The sequence below is a fragment of the Scyliorhinus canicula genome, chromosome 19, assembly GCF_902713615.1.
Source record: "Scyliorhinus canicula chromosome 19, sScyCan1.1, whole genome shotgun sequence".
Lineage (NCBI taxonomy): Eukaryota > Metazoa > Chordata > Chondrichthyes > Carcharhiniformes > Scyliorhinidae > Scyliorhinus > Scyliorhinus canicula.
The window spans coordinates 16,678,043-16,701,273 of NC_052164.1; the positions used below are offsets into that span (position 1 = coordinate 16,678,043).

General features: G+C 45.7%; 3 protein-coding genes across 3 annotated transcripts; 2 read left to right on the forward strand and 1 right to left on the reverse strand.

Annotated features, from left to right (window-relative positions):
- Positions 1–1,974: 1,974 nt before the first annotated feature.
- Positions 1,975–3,336, reverse strand: LOC119954406 (heat shock protein 30C-like). The gene has a single exon (XM_038779603.1). The coding sequence runs from the start codon at positions 2,869–2,871 to the stop codon at positions 2,212–2,214; it is 660 nt and encodes a 219-aa protein (XP_038635531.1). The 5' UTR covers positions 2,872–3,336; the 3' UTR covers positions 1,975–2,211.
- Positions 3,337–3,687: 351 nt separating this feature from the next.
- On the forward strand, positions 3,688–4,899 carry LOC119954405 (heat shock protein 30C-like). Its single transcript, XM_038779602.1, has one exon. It carries the CDS (start codon positions 4,047–4,049, stop codon positions 4,704–4,706), a length of 660 nt encoding a protein of 219 aa, XP_038635530.1. The 5' UTR covers positions 3,688–4,046; the 3' UTR covers positions 4,707–4,899.
- Positions 4,900–10,164: 5,265 nt separating this feature from the next.
- LOC119954476 (heat shock protein beta-11-like) lies at positions 10,165–11,221 on the forward strand. Its single transcript, XM_038779738.1, has one exon. It carries the CDS (start codon positions 10,377–10,379, stop codon positions 11,028–11,030), a length of 654 nt encoding a protein of 217 aa, XP_038635666.1. The 5' UTR covers positions 10,165–10,376; the 3' UTR covers positions 11,031–11,221.
- Positions 11,222–23,231: the final 12,010 nt, after the last annotated feature.

Consider the following 23,231-nt stretch of genomic DNA (forward strand, 5'->3'; position numbering starts at 1 on the left):
ACATAGACACAAGATAGGACACCACTCAATTACTGAATGGTAGAAACATCTTTCATTGGGGTTATCTGTTCGACATAAATATCTGGGAAGTTAACCAACAGCTTTGCAACCAACTTTTATTTTGCATTATTTATTTATTTAACTTTAAAAAAAATTCAGAGTGCCCAATATTATTTTTCCCAATTAAGGGGCAATTTAATGTGGCCAATCCACCTAACCTGCACATCTTTGGGCTGTGGGGATGTGACCCTCATAGACATGGGGAGAATGTGCATACTCCACATGGATTGTGACCTAGAGCCGGGATCGAACGCGGGTCCTCAGCGCCGTGAGGCAGCAGCAAACAACTTTTATAATATTTCAGTTCAAAAATATTATTGATCCTGTACCCTTTTTTTAAATAAATTTAGATTAGCCAATTATTATTTCCAATTAAGGGGCAATTTAGCGTGGTCAATCCACCTACTCTGCACATTTTTGGGTTGTGGGGGCGAAACCCACGCAGACACGGGGAGAATGTGCAAACTCCACACGGACAGTGACCCAGAGCCGGGATCGAACCTGGGACCTCAGCGTCGTGAGGCGGTTGTGCTAACCACTAGGCCACCGTGCTGCCCTCTGATCCTGTACCCTTGATCATCAGATCAGAAAACAGGAGCAGGTGTAGGCTATTCAACTGCTTCAGCCTCCTTCACCTTTCAATAGGATCATTGGTGATCATCTTCCAAGATTACATAGACTCTGGAGTAGTTCCTATTGGTTAGAGGGTAGCTAATGTAACCCAACTATTTAAAAGGGGAGGCAGAGATGAAATGCAGAATTATAGACCAGTCAGCCTGACATCGCTCGGGACGAAATTTGTAGAGTCCATTATCAAAGTTTTATCATCAGAGCACGAGGAAAACAGTGGCAGAATCAAACAGAGAACATGGATTTACCAAAGGGAAATCATGTTTGTCAAATCTATTGGAATTGTTTGGAGATGTAGCTTGTAAAGTTGAGGAGGGTGAGCCAGTGGATGTGGTTTATTTGATAGAATCCCCACAGTGCAGCAGGCCATTGGCTCATCGCATCTGCACCGACCCAGCTATCCACAATTTACATTCATGATTTAGATGAGGGAAATAAATGTAATAGGCACGATTCAACTAAAAGGGAACAAGGTCCCATAGCGAGTACGTTTAGCCACATGCTTCCCTGTGCTTGCAGCGCTGAGAAACACATGGCCATAAAATGCTTCTCACGTTAAATAATGGGCATATATGGGGAAGGCCAAGGCCGCACATAACCCAGTTTTGTGAATCGAGAAGCTCCGCTCACCAGATCCCCTCAGAGCAGCGAGAGATCGGGATGTATTTTTAAATGGCATCCTGATCGCCAAGGCCCAACCCCCCATTCCCATCCCCCCAAGGCCCAATGCACATTAGGAGGGATCAAGCCCCCCCCCCCCCCCCCCCCCACCCTCCCAAAACCCACCCCAGCACCTTCGGCCCGATCGCCAGCACACAAAAAGATGATGTTGTGCCAGGGACTCGGAGCTACTGTAGGTGGGGGTGGGGGTGAGTGACGTGGCAGAATTCCAGCATTTGGAGAACAGGAAGATCTCATTACGGGGGATTGGGGGTGGGGAGGAGGGGGGGGGGGGGGGGGTCGGGGAGGTGTTCAGCCGTTCATCGATTACATCAAGGTGGATTAAGGTGTCAGCCGGGATACGGGGAGGGGGGTTGGTTTTGGGGGGAAAATAAGAGGGGAAAAAGCCAAGGGGGCAGGAAGAGTTGTGGGCTTGATATCGGTGGTTGTTGTGGGCCTGTGTCCTTTGTTTCTGTGGTTTTCTGGTATATCTATGTACATATGCAAAATGCCTTCCCAGAATATTTTTTCAAAAAGGGAATTCATTCTCTGGGTTTCAAAATAATCCAATTTACAATGATTTTTTGTTTTACTGAGTGTTAAATAAGTAAGTACCCAGTTTTCAGTTGTTTAATATCAATTCATTTTTATTAAGTAAAACAGCTGAATAATCATCAATACATTCAAAGGTGTTTATTATTCCAATAAACACATACCTAGAAATAATCCGCAACAATGCTGGTAACAGCACAGTAGCAAACTAAAATAATTCAGCATTATTCCCTCAGGTCAGGGTCACAGAAACTCGTGTCGGTCTATAAACAATTCTTACTTCTCACAAAAGTTTACTGTAAACGAGCTTTAATTGTCCATTTTCCCATCCACCTCATTTCTCATCTCATCTTTCCCACTCTCCTCTCTCTGTGCCACTTGGTCAGGATTTAGCCGGGGAGTGGTTGTTGTGTCAGAGGTGATGCTGATGGGCACAGTTCGTTCATTCCCGGCTGGCAGTGCCAGTCGTGGGGCTTGAACCTTTAGGTGACCGTCCTGTGACAAACAGCAGTTCAGACCTTCAGCATCGACATCGTCTGGCAGCTGAAATTCTTTCCTGAACTCTTCATATTTGTAGCTGTAAGAGCCGCTGCCATCATCCCTTTTCTTCTCGTGTTTTCCTGTCACCAGCACTTTTCTTCCAAGTACTTTCACCTTCAGTTCTTCTGGGGAGAATCGCTGCACATCCAGGGACAGAGAAAATCCATCTCCATCCTTGTCCCCTGATTGTCTTTTACCTTCTTCAGTATTATCAGGTCTGTTGTCCTGATTGGTTGGTTTTTCCACCAGAAATTCTTTTGCCAGCTCCCCAAGAACTCTATCCATGAAGTTCATGCTCTTTCTTGCTTCTTCCACCTGATTCCACATGTTGCATTCCAGCGACTGACAGACCCTGTGTGGAACAGGCCACAATGTGTACACAGGCTGCTGGCACAGACGTGAAGGGGGGAAAGCCCGACAGCTCAGCATTGTCTCTGCCTCTTCTCTCACTTCTCTCAAAGCCACTGATGTGAACTGCCTGTCTTCAGTCTCTGATCTGCTGTAGCACACTAGCACTCAGAACACACGCCTTATATATTCCACTGCCAGAGATGCAGACCCTTCCAGAATGAACTCAACTTTGCTGAGTTCATGACATGTGAGTGGACAATAAATGACGTCTCGTCTTATCCTTGATTTAAAGGAGAATGACTCGACTCAGTGACACCCACTGGAGCCATTCCAGAGATTTCCGGAATGTTCTCAGCCAGGGACAGCACAGATGGGAGGAGCAATGTTAATGAGTGACAGCCTAGCAGCAGGCAGTGTGTGCAGCAATGTCAGATTCTTTATCAACCGGGAGCTGAGAGATTCTCGATATAACAGAAATTCACTATTCATTTTCAATATTTGCAAACCTGACAACAAGTCACCTAACGGACAACAGGTAAATTATAAACTTTATTTGCACCTATTTGATTTTTAAATATATATTATCATTCATACAAGGGAACAAATGCCTCTCTGTGGGATAGAATCAGAACCTCACTGAAGCTAAACCAAACTGGTTTGAATTTCCCTCCTTCCCACTCTGCTCAATATCACGTCAACATGTTAAAAATCAATGACAAGAGCAAAACTAGAAAGACAAAGACTGAACCCTCATTCACTCACAATATCAGTTTTTATTCCAATGAGTTAAACACACCCGGTCGATAAAGAATTTATCTGAAGAAGGAGCCGTGCTCCGAAAGCTCGTGTTTGAAACAAACCTGTTGGACTTTAACCTGGTGTTGTAAGACTTCTTACGATAAAGAATTTGACATTGCTGCACACACTGCCTGCTGCTAGGCTGTCACTCATTAACATTGCTCCTCCCATCATTGCTGTCCCTGGCTGAGAACATTCCGGAAATCTCTGGAATGGCTCCAGTGGGTGTCACTGAGTCGAGTCATTCTCCTTTAAATCAAGGATGAGACGAGACGTCATTTATTGTCAACTCACGGGTCATGAACCCAGCAAAGTTGAGTTCATTCTGGAAAGGTCTGGGTTTCTGGCAGTAGAATATATAAGGCGTGTGTTCTGAGTGCTGCAGCAGATCAGAGACTGAAGACTGGCAGTTCACATCAGTGGCTTTGAGAGAAGTGAGAGAAGAGGCAGAGACAATGCTGAGCTGTCGGGCTTTCCCCCCTTCACGTCTGTGCCAGCAGCCTGTGTACACATTGTGGCCTGTTCCACACAGGGTCTGTCAGTCGCTGGAATGCAACATGTGGAATCAGGTGGAAGAAGCAAGAAAGAGCATGAACTTCATGGATAGAGTTCTTGGGGAGCTGGCAAAAGAATTTCTGGTGGAAAAACCAAACAATCAGGACAACAGACCTGATGATAATGAAGAAGGTAAAATTCAATCAGGGGACAAGGATGGAGATGGATTTTCTCTGTCCCTGGATGTGCAGCGATTCTCCCCAGAAGAACTGAAGGTGAAAGTACTTGGAAGAAAAGTGCTGGTGACAGGAAAACACGAGAAGAAAAGGGATGATGGCAGCGGCTCTTACAGCTACAAATATGAAGAGTTCAGGAGAGAATTTCAGTTGCCAGACGATGTCGATGCTGAAGCTCTGAACTGCTGTCTGTCACAGGACGGTCGGTTAAAGGTTCAAGCCCCATGCCTGGCACTGCCAACCGGGAATGAACGAACTGTGCCCTTCAACATCACCTCTTACATAACAACCACCCCCCGGCTAAATCCTGACCAAGAGGCACAGAGACAGGAGAGTGGGAAAGATGAGAAGATAAATGAGGCGGATGGAAAAATGGAAAATTAAAACTCACTTACAGTGAACTTTTTAAAGAAGTAAGAGTTGTTTATCGACAGAACTGAGCTTCTGTGACCCTGACAGGGGACAATGCTGAAAGTTAATTATTTCCACTTGTATTTGGTACTGTGCTGTTGTCAGCGTTAATGTGGAGTATTTCTATGTGTATGTATATTGGAATAATAAATACTTTTGAATGAAATGATGATGATTTGGCTTTTTTACTTCATAGAAAGAAATTGATATTAAACAACTGGAACTAAATAATGACTTATTTTCCACTCAGTAAAAAAAAACTTTTAAATTGGATTAACTGAAAACCCAGACAAATAATTCAATCAGCCAAGATCTGCCTCAAAGAGAATTTAGCTCATTAAAAGATATATCAAACTATTGTACAGAGCCAGTGCCCCAACACCTCTGTATTACTCTCCAGCCTCACAATGAACAGCAGCAACAGCTTGTCATCCAACACAGACACAAGACAGGACACCACTCAATTACTGAGTGGTGGAAACATCTTTCATTGGGGTTACCTGTTTGACATAAATACCTGGGAAGTAAACCATCCTAACAGCTTTGCAAACTTCTATTTCACTTTATTTATTTACTTAATTAAAAAATAAGTTTAGAGTACCCAATAATTTATTTTCCAATCAAGGGGTAATTTAACGTGGCCAATCCACCTGACCTGCACATCTTTGGGCTGTGGGGGTGTGACCCTCATCAACATAGGGAGAATGCGCAAACTCCACATGGACTGTGACCCAGAGCCGGGATTGAACGCGGGAGGCAGCAGCAAACAACTTTTATAATGTTTCAGTTCAATAACATTATTGATCCAGGACCCTTGATCATCAGAACTTTAATAAGGAGCAGTTGTCGGCCATTAATCTGCTTCAGTCTCCTTCACCTTTCAATAGGATCATTGGTTGCCATCTTCCAAGATTATATAGACTCTGGAGCAGTTCCTATTGGTTAGAGGGTAGCTCATGTAACCCCACTATTTAAAAGGGGAGGCAGAGGTAAACACAGAATTATAGACCAGTCAGCCTGACATTGGTAGTGGGGACAAATTTAAAGTCCATTATCAAAGAATTATTAGCAGACCACTGAGAAAACAGTCAGAATCAGACAGAGAACATGGATTTACCAAAGGGAATTCATGTTTGACAAATCTATGGGAATTCTTTGAGGATGGGGCATTTGGGGCAGCAGGGTAGCATGGTGGTGAGCATAAATGCTTCACAGCTTCAGGGTCCCAGGTTCGATTCCCGGCTGGGTCACTGTCTGTGCGGAGTCTGCACGTCCTCCCCGTGTGTGCGTGGGTTTCATCCGGGTGCTCCGGTTTCCTCCCACAGTCCAAAGATGTGCGGGTTAGGTGGATTGGCCATGCTAAATTGCCCGTAGTGTCCTAAAAAGTAAGGTTAAGAGGGGGGTTGTTGGGTTACGGGTATAGTGTGGATACGTGGGTTTGAGTAGGGTGATCATGGCTCGGCACAACATCGAGGGCCGAAGGGCCTGTTCTGTGCTGTACTGTTCTATGTTCTATGTAGCTTGTAGAGTTGATGAGGGTGAGCCAGTGGATGTGGTTTATTTCATAGAATTCCAACAGTGCAGAAGGCGGTCATTTGGCACATTGAGTCTGAACCGACCCTCCAAAAGTGCTGCCATCCCAGGTCCACCCCCCCCCCCCCCCCCCCCCCCACCCCCACCCTAGCCATGTAACCGCGCAACTCCACCTAACCTTTAGACTCTAAGGGGCAATTAAGCATTGCCAATCACCTATCCTGTCCATTTTTGGAATTAGTGAAGGCTTTCAAAAGTGCCATGTAAGAGATTAGAGTGTAAAGTTAAAGCGCATGGGATTGGAACAGTCTATTGATATGGAGAAAAAACTGGTCGAAGACAGGAAACAAAGAGTAGGACTGGAGAGATATTTTTCCAAATGGCAGCCAGAGTCTAGTGGGTTACCTCAGGGATTGGGGCTGGCACCCGAGCGATCCACAATTTATATCAATGATTTAGATGTGGGAAGTAAATGTAATGGGCGCGAGCCAACTAAAAGGGAACAAAGTCCCAATGCGAGTGCGTTTAGCCACATGTTTCCCGGTGCTTGCAGTGCGGAGAAACATATGGCTATAAAATGCCTCTCACGAGGCCTAAGTGGGGAACGCATGCCCGAGGCTGCACTTAGACCCGATATGTGCACTGAGGGTTTCCACGTGCCGATTTCCTAAGTGTAGCGAGAGATCGGGACACATTTTTGAATGGCATTCTGATCTTCAATGCCCACGGTTCAACTCCCCACTTCCCCCAAGGCCCAACGCACTATAGGAGGGTACTATCTGCCCCCACCCCATCCCCAACACCTGCGCAGGGCACCTTTGGCCCGATCACAGCACACAAAAAGCCAGCTTGGCACAATGGCAGTGCCACCTGGCCACCTTGGCACTGCATGGTTGTCAATTGAGAGACGGGAATATGCAACAAGATCTTGGTGTCCTCATACAGCAGTTGCTGGAGGTAAGTATACAGGTTGATAGGTTATTGATTTATTGGTTCATTGATTTATTGGTGTCTTTAGGTACTGGTTGACTGCATAGCTAGAGAATGGAATTATTCAAAAGGCTATGACTGTGAAGAGATAGTCATTGGTTCAGACAATGAATAAACTTTTGATCTTGGAGTCAAGTCTGCAGAAATTCAGACATTTGTTTCAACAAATGTTTCATACAATGAATAGACCATTGTATTCCGTGCATGTAGCAATAAGAATGTATCTATTAAGCAGTTACAGCAAGGTTGATGGATAACAGTGTCTTGAGAATCCCCTTCTCATAAGGCAGCGCACGTAGACCCTAAATTATTCCTTACGGATACCAATCTTATGTAATGGCCAATGTTTAATTAATAAATTGCCCTTTAAGTATCAGGAATCTATTTGAACCAACCAGGAGATCTCAGCTGAGAATTAGTAACCAACGAGAGTAAATGAGAGACTAGTCCATAGATAAGGATTTAGAGAAAATCTTTAGAGGATTTAGAGAAAATTTTAGAGTCCATTATCAAAGTTTTATTAGCAGAGCACTTGGAAAACAGTGGCAGAATCAGACAGAGAACATGGATTTACCAAAGGGAAATCATGTTTGTCAAATCTATTGCAATCCTTTGGAGATGTTGCTTGTAAAGTTGAGGAGGGTGAGCCAGTGGATGTGGTTTATTTGATAGAAGCCCCACAGTGCAGCAGGCCATTGGCTCATCGAGTCTGCACCGACCCACCAAAAGTGCGGCCCTTCCAGGTCCACACCCCCAGCCTAGCCATGTAAACAGGTAACTCCAACTAACATTTGGACTCTAAGGGGCAATTAGGCATCACCAATCACCTCACCCGTCCATTTTTGGACTTACAGAAGGCTTTCGACAAAGTCCCACATAAGAGATTAGACTGGAAAGTTAAAACGCATGGGATTGGGCTAGTCTATTGAGGTGGAGAGAAATCTGATCGAAGACAGGAAACAAAGAGTAGGAAAAGAGAGATCTTTTTCCAAATGGCAGCCAGAGACTAGTGGGTTACATCAGGGATTGGGGCTGGCACCCCAGCTACCAACAATTTATATTTATGATTTAGATGAGGGAAATAAATGTAATAGGCACGATTCAACTAAAAGGGAACAAAGTCCCACAGCGAGTACGTTTAGCCACATGCTTCCCCGTGCTTGCAGCGCTGAGAAACACATGGCTATAAAATGCTTCTCACGGTAAATAATGGGCATATATGGGGAAGGCCAAGGCCGCACATAGCCCAGTTTTGTGAATTGAGGAGCTCCGCTCACCAGATCCCCTCAGAGCAGCGAGAGATTGGGATGCATTTTTAAATGGCATCCTGATCTCCAAGGCCCACGGTGCGACCCCCCATTCCCACTCCCCCCCAAGGCCCAAAGAACAATAGGAGGGTCCCAGCTCCCACCCCTCCCATAACCTACCCCAGCACCTTCGGCTCGGTCACCAGTGTCTTGTTATGCTCTTGGCGTAGCATAAGCGGCTTCGTTGATGTGCACTCTGACAAAGGAAGGTTCAGACATGGTGATAACGTCAACACGTTTATTGAACTATTTACAATTCTCCTACTCGGGTTCGACTCTACTGTTAATCCTTTTATAGCTACTCAGACTGACTAGCTAGTCTGCTACAATCCACGTGGTGGGTGTGATATTGAATCAACCCTGTGTCTCTACTCACTCAGTGTCTCCACTGGAAAGAGAAAGATCATGTGTGTTGTGTCCTTTACATATGGCTTGGTGTAATGCCCCCCCTGTGGTAGTGTCACCCCTGTGTGTATCATGAATGCCCATTGGTCGTGTCCTATCTGACTGTTCTATTGGTTGATTGTCTGTGTGTCGTGTCTCTGGCGCTCCCTCTAGTGTCTAGCTAGACTACGTGTACTTACATTAACCACTTGTGTACCTACAATGATGCATATCACCACAACCAGCACACTAAAAGACGTTGTTGTGCCGGTGGCACTCGGAGCCACTGAAGGTGGGGTTGTGGGTGAGTGACCTGGCAGAATTGCTGCATTTTGAGAACAGGAAGATCTCATTACGGGGGATGGGGGTGGGGGGGGGGGGGGATGTGTTCAGTCGGAGATGGAAGCCGTTCATCGATTACATCAAAGGGGATTACGGTGTCAGCCGGGGACAGGGAGGGGGGGTTGATTTTGAGGTGCAAATAAGAGGGGAAAAGCCAAGGGGGCAGGAAGAGGTGTGGGGTTGGTATCGGTGGTTGTTGTGGGCCTGTGTCCTTTGTTTCTGTGGGTTTCTGGTATAACTGTATACATATGCAAAATGCCTTCCCAGAATATTGTTTCAAAAATGGAATTAATTTTCTGGGTTGAAAAATAATCCAATTTACAATGATTTTTTGTTTTACTGAATGTGAGATTCTTTATGAACCGGGTGTGTTTAACAGAATGGAATCTAAACTGATATTGTGAGTGAATGAGGGTTCAGTCTTTGTCTTTCTAGTTTTGCTCTTGTCATTGATTTTTAACATGTTGACGTGATATTGAGCAGAGTGGGAAGGAGTGAAATTCAAACCAGTTTGGTTTAGCTTCAGTGAGGTTCTGATTCTATCCCACAGAGAGGCATTTGTTCCCTTGTATGAATGATAATATATATTTAAAAATCAAATAGGTACAAATAAAGTTGCTGTGCTGTTTATAATTTACCTGTTTTGCGTTAGGTGACTTGTTGTCAGGTTTGCAAAAATTGAAAATGAATAGTGAATTACTGATATATCCAGAATCTCTCAGCTCCCGGTTGATAAAGAATCTGACATTGCTGCACACACTGCCTGCTGCTACGCTGTCACTCATTAACATTGCTCCTCCCATCTGTGCTGTCCCTGGCTGAGAACATTCCGGAAATCTCTGGAAAGGCTCCAGTGGGTGTCACTGAGTCGAGCCATTCTCCTTTAAATGAATGATGAGATGAGACGTCATTTATTGTCAACTCACATGTCATGAACCCAGCAAAGTTGAGTTCATTCTGGAAAGGTCTGGGTTTCTGGCAGTAGAATATATAAGGCGTGTGTTCTGAGTGCTGCAGCAGATCAGAGACTGAAGACTGACAGTTCACATCAGTGGCTTTGAGAGAAGTGAGAGAAGAGGCAGAGACAATGCTGAGCTGTCGGGCTTTCCCCCCTTCACGTCTGTGCCAGCAGCCTGTGTACACATTGTGGCCTGTTCCACACAGGGTCTGTCAGCCGCTGGAATGCAACATGTGGAATCAGGTGGAAGAAGCAAGAAAGAGCATGAACTTCATGGATAGAGTTCTTGGGGAGCTGGCAAAAGAATTTTGGGAGGCAAAGCCAAAAAATCAGGACAACAGACCTGATGATAATGAAGAAGGCAAAAGACAATCAGGGGACAAGGATGGAGATGGATTTTCTCTGTCCCTGGATGTGCAGCGATTCTCCCCAGAAGAACTGAAGGTGAAAGTACTTGGAAGAAAAGTACAGGTGACAGGAAAACACGAGAAGAAAAGGGATGATGGCAGCGGCTCTTACAGCTACAAATATGAAGAGTTCAGGAGAGAATTTCAGCTGCCAGACGATGTCGATGCTGAAGCTCTGAACTGCTGTTTGTCACAGGACGGTCGGTTAAAGGTTCAAGCCCCACGCCTGGCACTGCCAACCGGGAATGAACGAACTGTGCCCGTCAGCATCACCTCTGACGCAACAACCACTCCTCGGCTAAATCCTGACCAAGAGGCACAGGCGAGTGGGAAAGATGAGAAGAGAAATGAGGTGGATGCAAAAATGGACAATTAAAACTCATTTACAGTGAACTTTAGTGAGATGTAAATATAGTACAATGTAGAACTGCATTTCTGAGACTTTGATACGATGCTAAAAATGATGTCTTGTTTTCTTCTTGTCTGCATTGAACTTTTCACTGTGCCTTCCTTGGCATTCATGTGGAATATTCATATAAATAAATTAGAATAAACATGTTGAAATTGTGATGGCTATGATTCAGCTTCTTCACACAGTAAAAATAAAGGTTTAAAAAAAAAAAAATTTAGAGTGCCCAATTCATTTTTCCCAATTAATGGGCAATTTAGCGTGGCCTATCCACCTACCATGCAGAACTTTGGGTTGTGGGGACAAAACCCACGTAACACGGGAGAATGTGCAAACTCCACGTGGACAGTGACCCAGAACCGGGATCGAACCGGGGACCTCAGCGGCGTGGGGCAGCAGTGCTAACCGCTGTGTCACCGTGCTGCCTGGAAAAATAAAGTTGTGTATAATGCAACGACTAGGCACTTACTTCAATTTACCCTCAATTTTGACACTCATTTTTATGTGATGAAACGCAAGGCAGGGAAAATCGATGTAAAAATCTGGCTCAAACTGAACTAAAGCCTGTTTACAACATTGATATCTGGAATGAGTGGGCTGTCTTTTGATAATATGTCAGAAAGGCTGGGTCTGTTTCCACTAGAGTTCAGAAGGTGAGGGGTGACTTGATTGAAGTATGTAAGATCCTGAACAGTATTGACAAGGCGGACATGGAAAAGATGTTTCCTTTTGTGGGTGAGTCCACCACTAGGGGCACTGTCTTAAAATTAGGTGTCGCCCTTTTAGCATAGAGATGAAGAGAATTTCTTTCTCTCAGAATGTTGTGTGACTTTGGAACTCTCTGCCCCAGAGGGCAGGCGGAGGTGGGAGTCACTGCATATTTTTCAGGCGGAGTTGGAAAGGTTCTTGTTGGGCCAAGGAATCAAAGGTTAGCGGAGGTAGATGGGGAATGTGGATCTCAACACATACACATCAGCCATGATCTTATTGAATGTGCGGAGAAGGCTCGAGGGGCTGAAAGGCCTACCCCTGCTCCTATTTCGTACTTTCGTATGTTCGGAACAAGTCAAAACATTTTACTGACCTATATCAATCCAAATTTTTACTTCTTTTTAAACGGCAATATTATTTTAAAAAACAGAAGAGTTAAAATATGAACCTCCTGAGCACTTAAAAAAAACTGCTGTTGATACATTTTGATATGAGATTTGCAAAGTGGAAAATTATTAATAAATGACTAATAAATGTGGAATCAGACCACTCACAAGTAGCTATTCAGTCTATTATGCCAGTGTCAACTCTTTGAAAGAGCTGCCCAATCACCCCCAACTCCATTCTCTTCACCACATGCTCCGTAAATGATTTATTTTCAAATATATCAAAATCACTTTTGAATACTGCCCATTATTTTACAATCTCCTATCAAAACTCTAGTGGTTGGATTCTCCCTGCTGCCGTGGGGCAGGATTTTTGGACTTCCGCAACAGCAAAACCGGCACAGCACCTGGACTGATTCAGCGACTGTTAAGGGGCTAGACCAGTGTGACGTGGAGCACAATCAATTCCAGGGAGAAACAATACCGGATTCTCCGGATTCGCGATTGACACTCAGGAGGCCGACAAGCTGCAGCCACCTACACACACCACTCCCCATACACACCATCCCAGCCAACAAGATTGCACTGGTTGCGCTGGAGTGTACCCATCTGGCTGATGGGTAGGTTGGGGCCAGAGGCCACCTAGGGGGAACATCCATACGATCCATGGTCCTAAGTTAACAATGGGCAGCCATTGTTAACTGGGCAGACAGTGACATGCCCAGCTGGATGGCTGCTTGCAGGCTGCGGCAATGATGTTCTGTGCGCGTCAACCTCGATTCCACCTCCTGGCCACACCCCCGCTACTCCCCCCAGCCCTGGCAGAAGCCCCCTGACCAGTGGTACAACTGTCAGAAAACTATGGCGATGTTGGACACTTTCCATAACCCCGCTCTCTCCCTCAGAGAGATTTTCACGATTTTTAAAAGCATAAGTGAACTTCACTGCTGGGAACTCGGCCCATCGGAGGCGAGAATCGCTGAGGTCCCGGAGAATATTGGGCTGCTAATGATGTGGCAAGGGCCTTTACTGTACATGCATTCTGGAATGCATTGACGTCACTGTCGATGCGACGGAGAGTTACAATTTGGTCAATCGGCGGCCACCATGATTTTGGCTTTGGAACCGATTCTCCGCCCATTCACGTTTCCCGATTCCAGTGTCGGCCGACGGAGAAACTGGCCCTGGGTGCCTTGTGCAGTGGAGAAAGCACATTAATCATTTGTGGTCACTACATTCGGGGAAAGACTACCATCCCACCTGAGGTGTTGCTGACTGAGCGGGAGGGAGGCGGGCTCTGTATTTATAAGTGTGACGGGGTAGATATTGTTAAGTAAAGAACTTTGCACTCTACACCAATGTTCTTCAAAGTTGGGGGTGCGACCCGCGGGTGGGTGTCAAGAGTGTCACGGAGCTGTTGTCTGCGGCGCTCCCGATCGCGCAAATCCCCGCACAGCAGCTGGCTTTTCATAACGGCAGCTGCAAGCGGCCTCGAACATGTTATAAAAAAAATTTGGCCACATTGCGCATGCGTGCTGATAATCGGGCACGCATGTGCAGTGCGGCTGCTATTTTTTTAAACGTTTGCAACTTTTTGTTTTACAAGTTCTGTAGTGGTTTTTATTCATTTATTCATTTATTTTATTCATTAAAAAAATTTTTTCATTTATTTAATTCATTTTATTTTTATTTTTTTCATTTATTTTACTAATTTTATTTTTTTGTTTACAAGTTCGGGGGGGGGGGTTTATTTGATAAAATTTTTCAGGAAAAAAATTCAGAACTTTGGACAGTTGGAGACTCCATTCCGACACAGGAAGGCTTCACCTTCATCCAACAGGTTCCATTGGAGGAGCGTGTCCGAGGGCCAAAGGGACCCCAAACCATTTCCTCCATTTTTGTCAGCAACAAACAAGGTGAGAGAAAATGGTGGGTCACGCAGATCGGCGGGCGTGGGTCGCGCAGGTCGGCCGGCGTGGGTCGCTCAGGTCGGCCGGCGTGGGTCGCTCAGGTTGGCTGGCGTGGGTGGCGAAGGTTGGACGGTTGGTAAAAATGGGTCCCTGGAAAAAAAAGTTTGAAGAACACTGCTCTACACAAGACATCCAAATATTTTGGAGATGTCGAAACTGTGGAAGGGCAACAGAAACAAAGACGGCAATGTGGGAGGTCACCTCGATCCGAGCCGCAAATGAGGACTCGATATATTTCCCTTTTGAAATTATTTTGAAACTATTAAGGGAATTAACGAGATGGATTTGGAGTGCTGTGCAGTACCGGAGTGCACGCTTCCAAAATAAAGAAATCACCGCCTCAGCTGATTTACTGGTTAGTTAGTATCATATGAAACAGTGCCCCCTACTGGAAAGAGCAGCAGAAGTATAATTAATAGGTTAGCAAGTACTGTACATTATTCCTGAGCTTGTATCAAACTGTGCAGCACAGTCAACATACTATAATGGTCAAATGCAGCTGCTTAAGTGACAACAAGGCTAATAGCACTCACCATGATCTCTGTGAAAATGCCACAACATCAGGCAGTTCAATGCGGAAATTGAAAAGTTTCCGTGTGCCGTGAACTTTGGAGAAACAGCATCTCGGTCTGGTTCCACATTCAATTACATTCACTGGGCAGTGTGAGGTTTCCTACACTTGCACAGTACATCCAAATTAAACTCATCATGAGAATTTAAGCCATTTTGTTAGTGTTAAGAATCTTTTTTTCAGCAGATTAGAACCATAGAATCCCGACAGTGCAAAAGGAGGCCATTCAGCCCATCGAGTCTGCACCGACCCTCGGAGAGAGCACCCTACCCAGACCCACTCTCATCCCTGTAACCCCGACTAACCAGCACATCCCTGGACACTAAGGGGCAATTTATATCATGGCCAACCCACCCAACCTGCACATCTGTGGACAGTCACCCAAGGCTGGAATTGGACCCTGGGTCCCCGGAGCTGTGAGGCTGACCACGGTGCTACCATGCTGCCAAACTGGTTAAACACTAATTTCTACTAATTAACCTTTCTGGTACCGGAAATTAAGCTTTATAAGTTTTAAAATCTTATTCCCTTGGGTTTTAATTGCTGTTGGACTTTTAAAAAACTTTTTAAAAACTTATTTTCTCCCTACTAATCCAATTTTACTTTCCCTTTCTTTAGTTCTCTTCCTCTAACTGATTTGACATTGAATTCACCACTCTAAAGTGGACTTCATGCCAGTCTTTCTTCTTATAATTTCAGAATCTTTTAATCTGTTTGGTTGAAGGAGGTAGCCAATTGCTTCACGCACTTTTAAAGAGGACACCCAGACATTTCCATGAAACACTCCCAGCAGCAGACATCGTATTTGGCTGCATCACAGCCTGCTGCAGCAACTGCTTGGCCCAAGACTACAAGAAACTTCAGAGTCAGACACACAGCCTAGTCTATCACACAAAACTGCCTCCCATCCATTGACTCCACCTACACCTCCCGCTGCCTTGGGAAAGCCGGCAGCATAATCAGACGGCTTCCACTGGCTTACTCACTCTTCCAACTTCTTCCATCGGGCAGGAGATACAAAAGTCTGAGAACACGCAAGAACAGATTCAAAAACAGCTTCTTCCCCGCTGTTACCAGATTCCTGAATGACCCTCTTATGGACCGACCTGATTAATACTCCACTCCTGTTTGCTTCACCGATGCTGGTGTCTATGTATTTACATTGTGCACCTTGCGTTGCCCTATTATGTATTTTCTTTTCATGTACAAAATTATCTGTTTGAGCTGCTCACAGAAAAATACTTTTCACTGTACCTCGGTACACATGACAATAAACAAATGAAATCCAATCCAATCTAACATTAAAAAGACAAGGATGTGCTTGGGAACCGCTTATTGACCGACCACAGCAATATTTTGCATTGTTCTATTAGCAGAAATCAGACAGTTTATCTCTGGCACCTTGCATTTCGCACTGTCGTATTAACAAAAAACAATTAACTGGGAGACAGGTTAATCCTACTGGATCTGAGCTGGAGATACTGAACCTATGGAGTTTCGGTACAGGCAACCAGCTATCTTCCACAGAGACAGAAAGTTCATGCTACTCAAGTAACCAGTACTCACAATGAAGTTGGAGGACTGGACCACATTGAAGACCAATCAAATTCTTGCCCATTGTTCACACATCACAACACTTCCCTCAGGTACCAACCACCCTTTAGCAATCAAGTTTGGGAAAACTTTGCTGACATTTTCTTCCTAACTGCTGAGTTCTGCAAGCATTGCTTGGTGATTCAGCTCCTGTCTCACTCGAACCAATAGCCTCGGGCTCTGGAAAGAGCCTGAAGATTTAATTCAGCAGTGTCACTGGCTTATCAACACATGTACCATAAAGTGAGGAGGACCACTGTTCAGCGAAATGCTTCGTTGGGGTCCTGGTTTAATCTATATCACTAGTGTATTCATTTTATCCAAAACTTTAAAATAACTACAAATATATTGTGCTTTCTTTATTCAATTTAAAACTGTCCCAGGGTCTTCATTTTCAATGAAATGTGTCAGATACATAAATACTTATATTCTTAAACAACATGGCCACAGAATTAAGGTTTTAAATTACTGATTTAGCTGACCTCTGTGTTTGGAATTCGTAATTTAATAAGGACATGGGACGTTCACAGTGAGTAAAGCAAATAACTAGCTTTATGTACAATACGGTGTATACACTTCCTGGTAGATCCCTCCCGGGTCTCTCTCTGGTTGGTGTCTTACTAGCCGACCTTTTATACATTGCTAAATTAGAGTTCTCCTGCCCCTAGTGGGGAAGCTCGTACACTGCGAGAACCATGCGGAAGATAATCATTCCCACCCCATAGTACCCGAACGGGATAATATCCGTAACTAATTACGCTGTGCACCTGATCTCCTCACCAAAGTAGTAATATTTTTACTATTTCAGGCTCAAAAGAAAAAGAATCAAACTGCACTGAAACTTCCTGGTGTGAAAAATAACCATGAATAGATCATGAAAGTGGTTAGCACTGCTGCCTCATAGAACATAGAACATAGAACAGTACAGCACAGAACAGGCCCTTCGGCCCTCGATGTTGTGCCGAGCAATGATCACCCTACTCAAACCAACGTATCCACCCTATACCAGTAACCCCACCCCATTAACCTTATTTTTTAGGACACTAAGGGCAATTTAGCATGGCCAATCCACCTAACCCGCACATCTTTGGACTGTGGGAGGAAACTGGAGTACCCGGAGGAAACCCACGCACACACGGGGAGGACGTGCAGACTCCGCACAATCAGTGACCCAAGCCGGAATCGAACCTGGGACCCTGGAGCTGTGAAGCATTTATGCTAACCACTATGCTACCGTGCTGCCCTCATGGCGGCGAGGACCCCGGGTTCGATCCCGGCTCTGAGTCACTGTCCATGTGGAGTTTGCACATTCTCTTAGTGTTTGCGTGGGTCTCACCCCCACAACCGAAAGATGTGCAGGCAAGGTGGATTGGTCCCGCTACACTGCCCCTCAATTGGAAAAGAATAATTGGGCACTCTTGATTTATTTTAAAAAATGAATAGGCCATGAATGACCTAATTTCCTGTTGGGCCCACCATCCATGTTCTTTCACTGCGATTCACAGACATTCAAAATGAAAACATAAACTGAGGGCTGGATTCTCCAATGCTCGTCACCGAAATCAGGAATGGCGATCGGGCGGAGAATGTCCCCCGACGCCGGAATCGGGGCAGGCGCCGATTTGACACCGGGTCATGATGCACCGCCCCCCCTCCTAAACGGCTTTATCGGGGCGCACGCCGCACACTGCCGCAACCCCGTTGGAATATCATTAGCGGGGTCGCCTGCGATGCTCCGCCTCTGATGGGCTGAGTTCCCGACAGCGCGTGCAGACAGTGTCCAGCGCCGCCATTCTCGGCCGTAATCCGTGCCGCTGGCCAGGGTCTTCTGCCAGGGCTGGGAGGAGTGGTGGGGGGGTGGCAGCCAGGAAGTGGGCTGTGGGGTCGGGATGGGCGGGTACGCGGTTCAGCACGGCCGGAGCCATCTTTACCGGCACGATCGGTAAGTGTGTGTGGGGGTGTATGCATTTAAAAAAATATATATTTTTTATTCTCCTTTTTCACATTTTCTCCCAAATTTACACCCACCAACAACAAACATTAATCAGTAACAAATATGTCAATCCCCATATCAATAACAACAATCACATCCTCCCACCAAACCTCAAACATTAGCCCGCATGTTCACCTTAACAAATGACAAAAAGGAATCAGGAATCACCCATAGTCACCTTAATATACACCGCCCCCCTCCCCCCAACCTTCCCACCCAACCCCCCAACTAATGTTCGATGTTATCCAGTTCTTGAAAGTGCATAATGAATAATGCCCATGAATTGTAGAACCCCTCCATCCTCCAGTTCAAACCTAAACCTTCGCAAGAGTCAAGAATTCCAACAGATCCCCCCGCCACGCCAGACCACAGGGTTGTGAGATTGCCGTCCATCCCATCAGGATCCGCCTTCGGGTGATCAACGAGGCGAAGGCTACAACATCTGCCTCCGCACCCGTTTCCAACCCTGGCTGGTCCGACACCCCGAATATGGCCTCCCGGGGACCCGGGTCCAGTTTCACGTGGACCATCTTGGAAATTACCCTAAAAACCTCTTTCCAGTAGCCCTCTAGCTTAGGACAGGACCAAAACATATGAACGTGATTAGCGGGCCTCCCCCCGCAATGTTCACACACATCTTCTACTCCTTCAAAGAATCGGCTCATCCTCGCCCTCGTGAGGTGTGCTCTGTTCAGCCCCAACCTCGCACATGAGGTGGAGGCATTCACTCTCCGGAGCACCTATCACCAGAACCCCTCCTCCATATCCTCTCCCAACTCTTCCTCCCACTTTGCTTTGATCCCATCCAGTGGTGCCTTATCCTCTTCCAAAATAGCTCCACAAACCGCTGACACTACCCCCTTCTCCAGTCCCCCTGTCGTCAGCACCTCCTCCAGCAATGTGGAGACCGGCTCCACTGGGACGCTCTGTATCTCCTTTCTGGCAAAATCTCGAACCTGCATGTATCTAAACATTTCCCCCTGCTCCAGCCCATACTTCGCTTCCAGCTCCTTCAGCCCTGCAAACCGACCCATAAGAAACAAATCTTTTGGTGTCTTAATCCTCTTCTCCTCCCATTTCCGAAAATTTCCATCCCACCTCCCTGGCTCAAATCTGTGGTTTCCCCCCGAATCGGCATTTCCCTTGACCCTGGCCCCAACCTGAAATGCTGGCGAAACTGCCTCCAAATTGTCGGGGTGTGTGCATATGCGCGGCTGCAGTTTGTCAGCCCTGCGCATGTGCAGCACGGGACCCAGCGATTCTTCAACTGTTTTCCGCGCGTTACGCGGGTGTTTTAGGCAGCCGGTGCAAGCCCCTCACTGGTAGTGGAATCGCTGAGCGTTTCGGGCTGATTGTCCCTTCATGAAACACCACGGATCCTCCATTGGCACTTAGCCTCAGGAACGGAGAATCCAGCCCTCAATTATTTTTTTTGACATGAGGATCTGGTACATTTGTAATGTTCGAAATAATTGTCAGAACAAAAGTGCTTCAGACAAGCCTCTCCTCCTTATGCCACTGAGTTAGCACATTCCAGAATTGTGCCCCTTCTCATTGGCTATAGTGTTGGTGATGCTGTGTTACAGATTATTCGGAGAATCTCAGTTCCTGTAGCAACATGCACTTTTTAACCTGCGTGGTGTATTCTGGAGCTATGGATACGTGATGGTAGAGGTTCCAACTTCCTTACCATCACACGGCTGACAGGCTAACACGTCTGTCATTGGCGTGTGTTGGAAAGACTTGCAAGCTGCTACTCACTGTTTGGCTGTGTTATGAACGCACCTTCCTTGACCGTCACGTCCTGTGGTGGGACTCAAACGCTGGCAATGTTAGTTCCTCCTTAATGCAATGCTGAGGTTTTATGATAAATTACCACTCACATCTAAAACATGTCAAACTTCAGTTAATGCCGTAAGGGTTTGGGCTTCTTACAGTAGAATGTATAAAACATGAGTTCTGGATGCTCAGAGATTGAAGACTGGGAGGTTTCAGCAGTGAAGGTTTTCTGGGCACTGGTAAGAGTTATGAAAGGCAAAGAAAAGTGCTGAGCAGTCACATTTCCCAATCCTGACACCTGCACCAGCATCCTGAGTACTGACAGACTTTAACCAATTTTAGTACAACACACAGAAGCAGGTAAGCAAAATACAATGCATGCTGGAATTTGAAGCAAGAACAGCGAATGCTGGAAAATCTCAACACGTCCGGCAACATCTGTAAGGAGAGAAAACAGGGTTAATGTTTTCGACGCAGAAACAAGTGGTGGAAATGGAGAACAGAATGGGCAGGACTTAGAGAAGGACTTTTCAGACCTGATGGGCGGCACGGTCGCACAGTGGTTGCTTCACAGCTCCAGCGTCCCAGGTTCGATTCCCGGCTTGGGTCACTGTCTGTGGAGAGTCTGCACATTCTCCCCGTGTCTGCGTGGGTTTCCTCCGGGTGCTCCGGTTTCCTCCCGCAGTCCAGAGATGTGCAGGTTAGATGGATTGGCCGTGATCAATTGCCCATAGAGTCCAAAGAAAAAGGTTGGGGTTACGGGGATAGGGTGGAGGTAGGTAAGGTTATCTTTCCAGGGGCCGGTGCAGACTCGATGGGCTGAATGGCCTCCTTCTGCACTGTAGATTCTATGACATTAATGAAGATGGTAAAAAACAATCAAGGGACAAGGATGGAGATGGATTTTCTCTGTCCCTGGATGTGCAGCGATATTCCCCGGAAGAACTGAAGGTGAAAGAACTTGGAGGGAAAGTACTGGTGTCTGGAAGCTGCAATATGAAAAGCCATTATGGCAGCGGCTCTTACAGCTACAAATATGAAGAGTCCAGGAGAGGATTTCAGCTGCCAGACGGTGTCGATGTTGAAGCTCTTAACTGCTGTTTGTCACAGAACGATTGGTTAAAGGTTCAAGCCCCATGACTGGCACTGCCAGCTGTGAATGAACGGGCCATCCCTATTGATATCACCTCTGATACAACATTACTGCCCAATCAGGCGTTGGCACATAGAAGTAGGGACTGAATGACTGCAATGTTAAAGTTAATGAGAGGTGTGGGAGGAATAGAATGGGACAATTTGAAGTGATCAAGTCGACACATGTTTCCTATACCCACAGTTTAATCTGGGCAAATGTTGCATAAAAACCTCAATATGTGTGAGTGACAAAGAGATTGAATTTGATATTCCTAGTAATTGGCTTCATTGTTCTTCTTCTTGGAATTTTATATTTGCAGTAAATTTCTTCTCAAATACTGGCACAAGGGGCAAAACAGAACAGGTAAATAACAGGAGAGAGAAAGATACAAACATGTTTTAACTTGAATTTAGATACGGAGTGACTTAATGTCGTAAAACATCCCAAGGCACTTTCCAGGAGTATTATCAAACAAAATTTGTTTTCAGGAGATATTATGACAACTGGCCAATGGGTTGGCCGTAGATGTAGATTTTATTTCACGGGAACGTCATTGCAGTGTTGATGTAAGCCTACTTGTGACAATAATAAATATTATTATTATTAAGGAGTATTTTCAAGTAGAAGAGAGCGATGGAGAGACAGAGAGGTTAGAGGAGGAAATTCCAGACATTAGTTCCCAAAATCAGGGATTCACAAGGAGCTTGGACTGGAGGAGCACAGTTGTGGGATTGGAGGAGGTCACAGAGATAGGAAGGGACAAGACCATAGAGGGATTTGGAAAAAAAGATTGAAGCATTGCTGGACTAGGAACCAATAAAGGTCAATAAAGGAATCAAGTGCGTTGCAATCATTATATTGCCAAATATGGCAAAAATTGCAACACAGAATAGTTTTACGCTAGGCCCCCCATCTTCTTATTTGATGTGCAACAAGAATTAGATTCCTTCAAATAAGTAAGTACATAAGAAGGGGAGCAAGAGTAGGCCATATGGTCCTTCAAGCTCACTCTGCCATTCAATAAGATCATGGTTGATCAAATTGTGGCCTTAATCCCATTTACCCACCAGCCACCCCCAACCTCAGCCCACCCCAAAGACCTTGACTCCCTCGTTGATCAAAAGTCCATCTAACTAAGTCTTGAATATATTCAATGACCCAGATCCACTGCTCTCTGAGGAAGAGAATTCCAAAGACTAATGATCCTCTGAGAAGAAATTCCTCCTCATCTCACTCTTAAATGGGGGAGCCCTCATTTTTATATTGTGCCCCCTCTTCCCAGATTCCTCCACGAGGGGAAATATCCCTTCTGAATCTTACATCTTTCAATAAGCATACTCATGCTTCTAAACTCCAATTGGTATAGGCTCAGTCTGCTGAACCTTCCCTCAGGGGATGTCCCTTCATCCCAATAATCAGCCTCATGAATCTTCTTTGAACTGCTTCAAATGCAAGGTTACCCCTCCTTGTGGGGAGGGGCAGTTAGCTCAGTTGGCTGGGTGGCTGGTTCCAGATGCGGAGAAATGCCACCAAAACAGGATCAATTCCCGTGCTGGCCAAGGTTATTCATCACTTCTCGACCGTTCTCAACACAGTCACAGTCTGAGGATTCAGGGTAAACCATTTCGGACAGAGATGAGGAGAGATTTCTTTACCCAAAGAGTGGTGAGCCTGTGGAATTCATTGCCACAGGAAGTAGTTGCTGCTAAAACATTGAATATACTCATGAGGCAGCTAGATATAGCACTTCGGGAGAATGGGATCAAAGACAATGGGGAGAAAGCAGGATAAGGCTATTGAGTTGGATGATCAACCATGATCGTGATAAATAGCAGAGCAGGCTCGAAGGGCCAAAAGGCCTCCTCCTGCTCCTATTTTCTATGTATCTATGAATCGCCTGAGCTGTGGTGACCTGCAGGTTAATTCACCACGAAGGGAGACACAGCAACAAAGGTTAGCACTGCTACCTACGGCGCTGAGGATTCGGGTTCGATCCTGGCCCCGGGTCACTGTCTGTGTGGAGTTTGCAC

What these genes read in the sequence shown, in the direction of transcription:
- LOC119954476 (XM_038779738.1), top strand. Translation starts at nt 10,377, where the DNA reads ATGCTGAGCTGTCGGGCTTTCCCCCCTTCACGTCTGTGCCAGCAGCCT.
- LOC119954405 (XM_038779602.1), top strand. Translation starts at nt 4,047, where the DNA reads ATGCTGAGCTGTCGGGCTTTCCCCCCTTCACGTCTGTGCCAGCAGCCT.
- LOC119954406 (XM_038779603.1), bottom strand. Translation starts at nt 2,871, where the DNA reads ATGCTGAGCTGTCGGGCTTTCCCCCCTTCACGTCTGTGCCAGCAGCCT.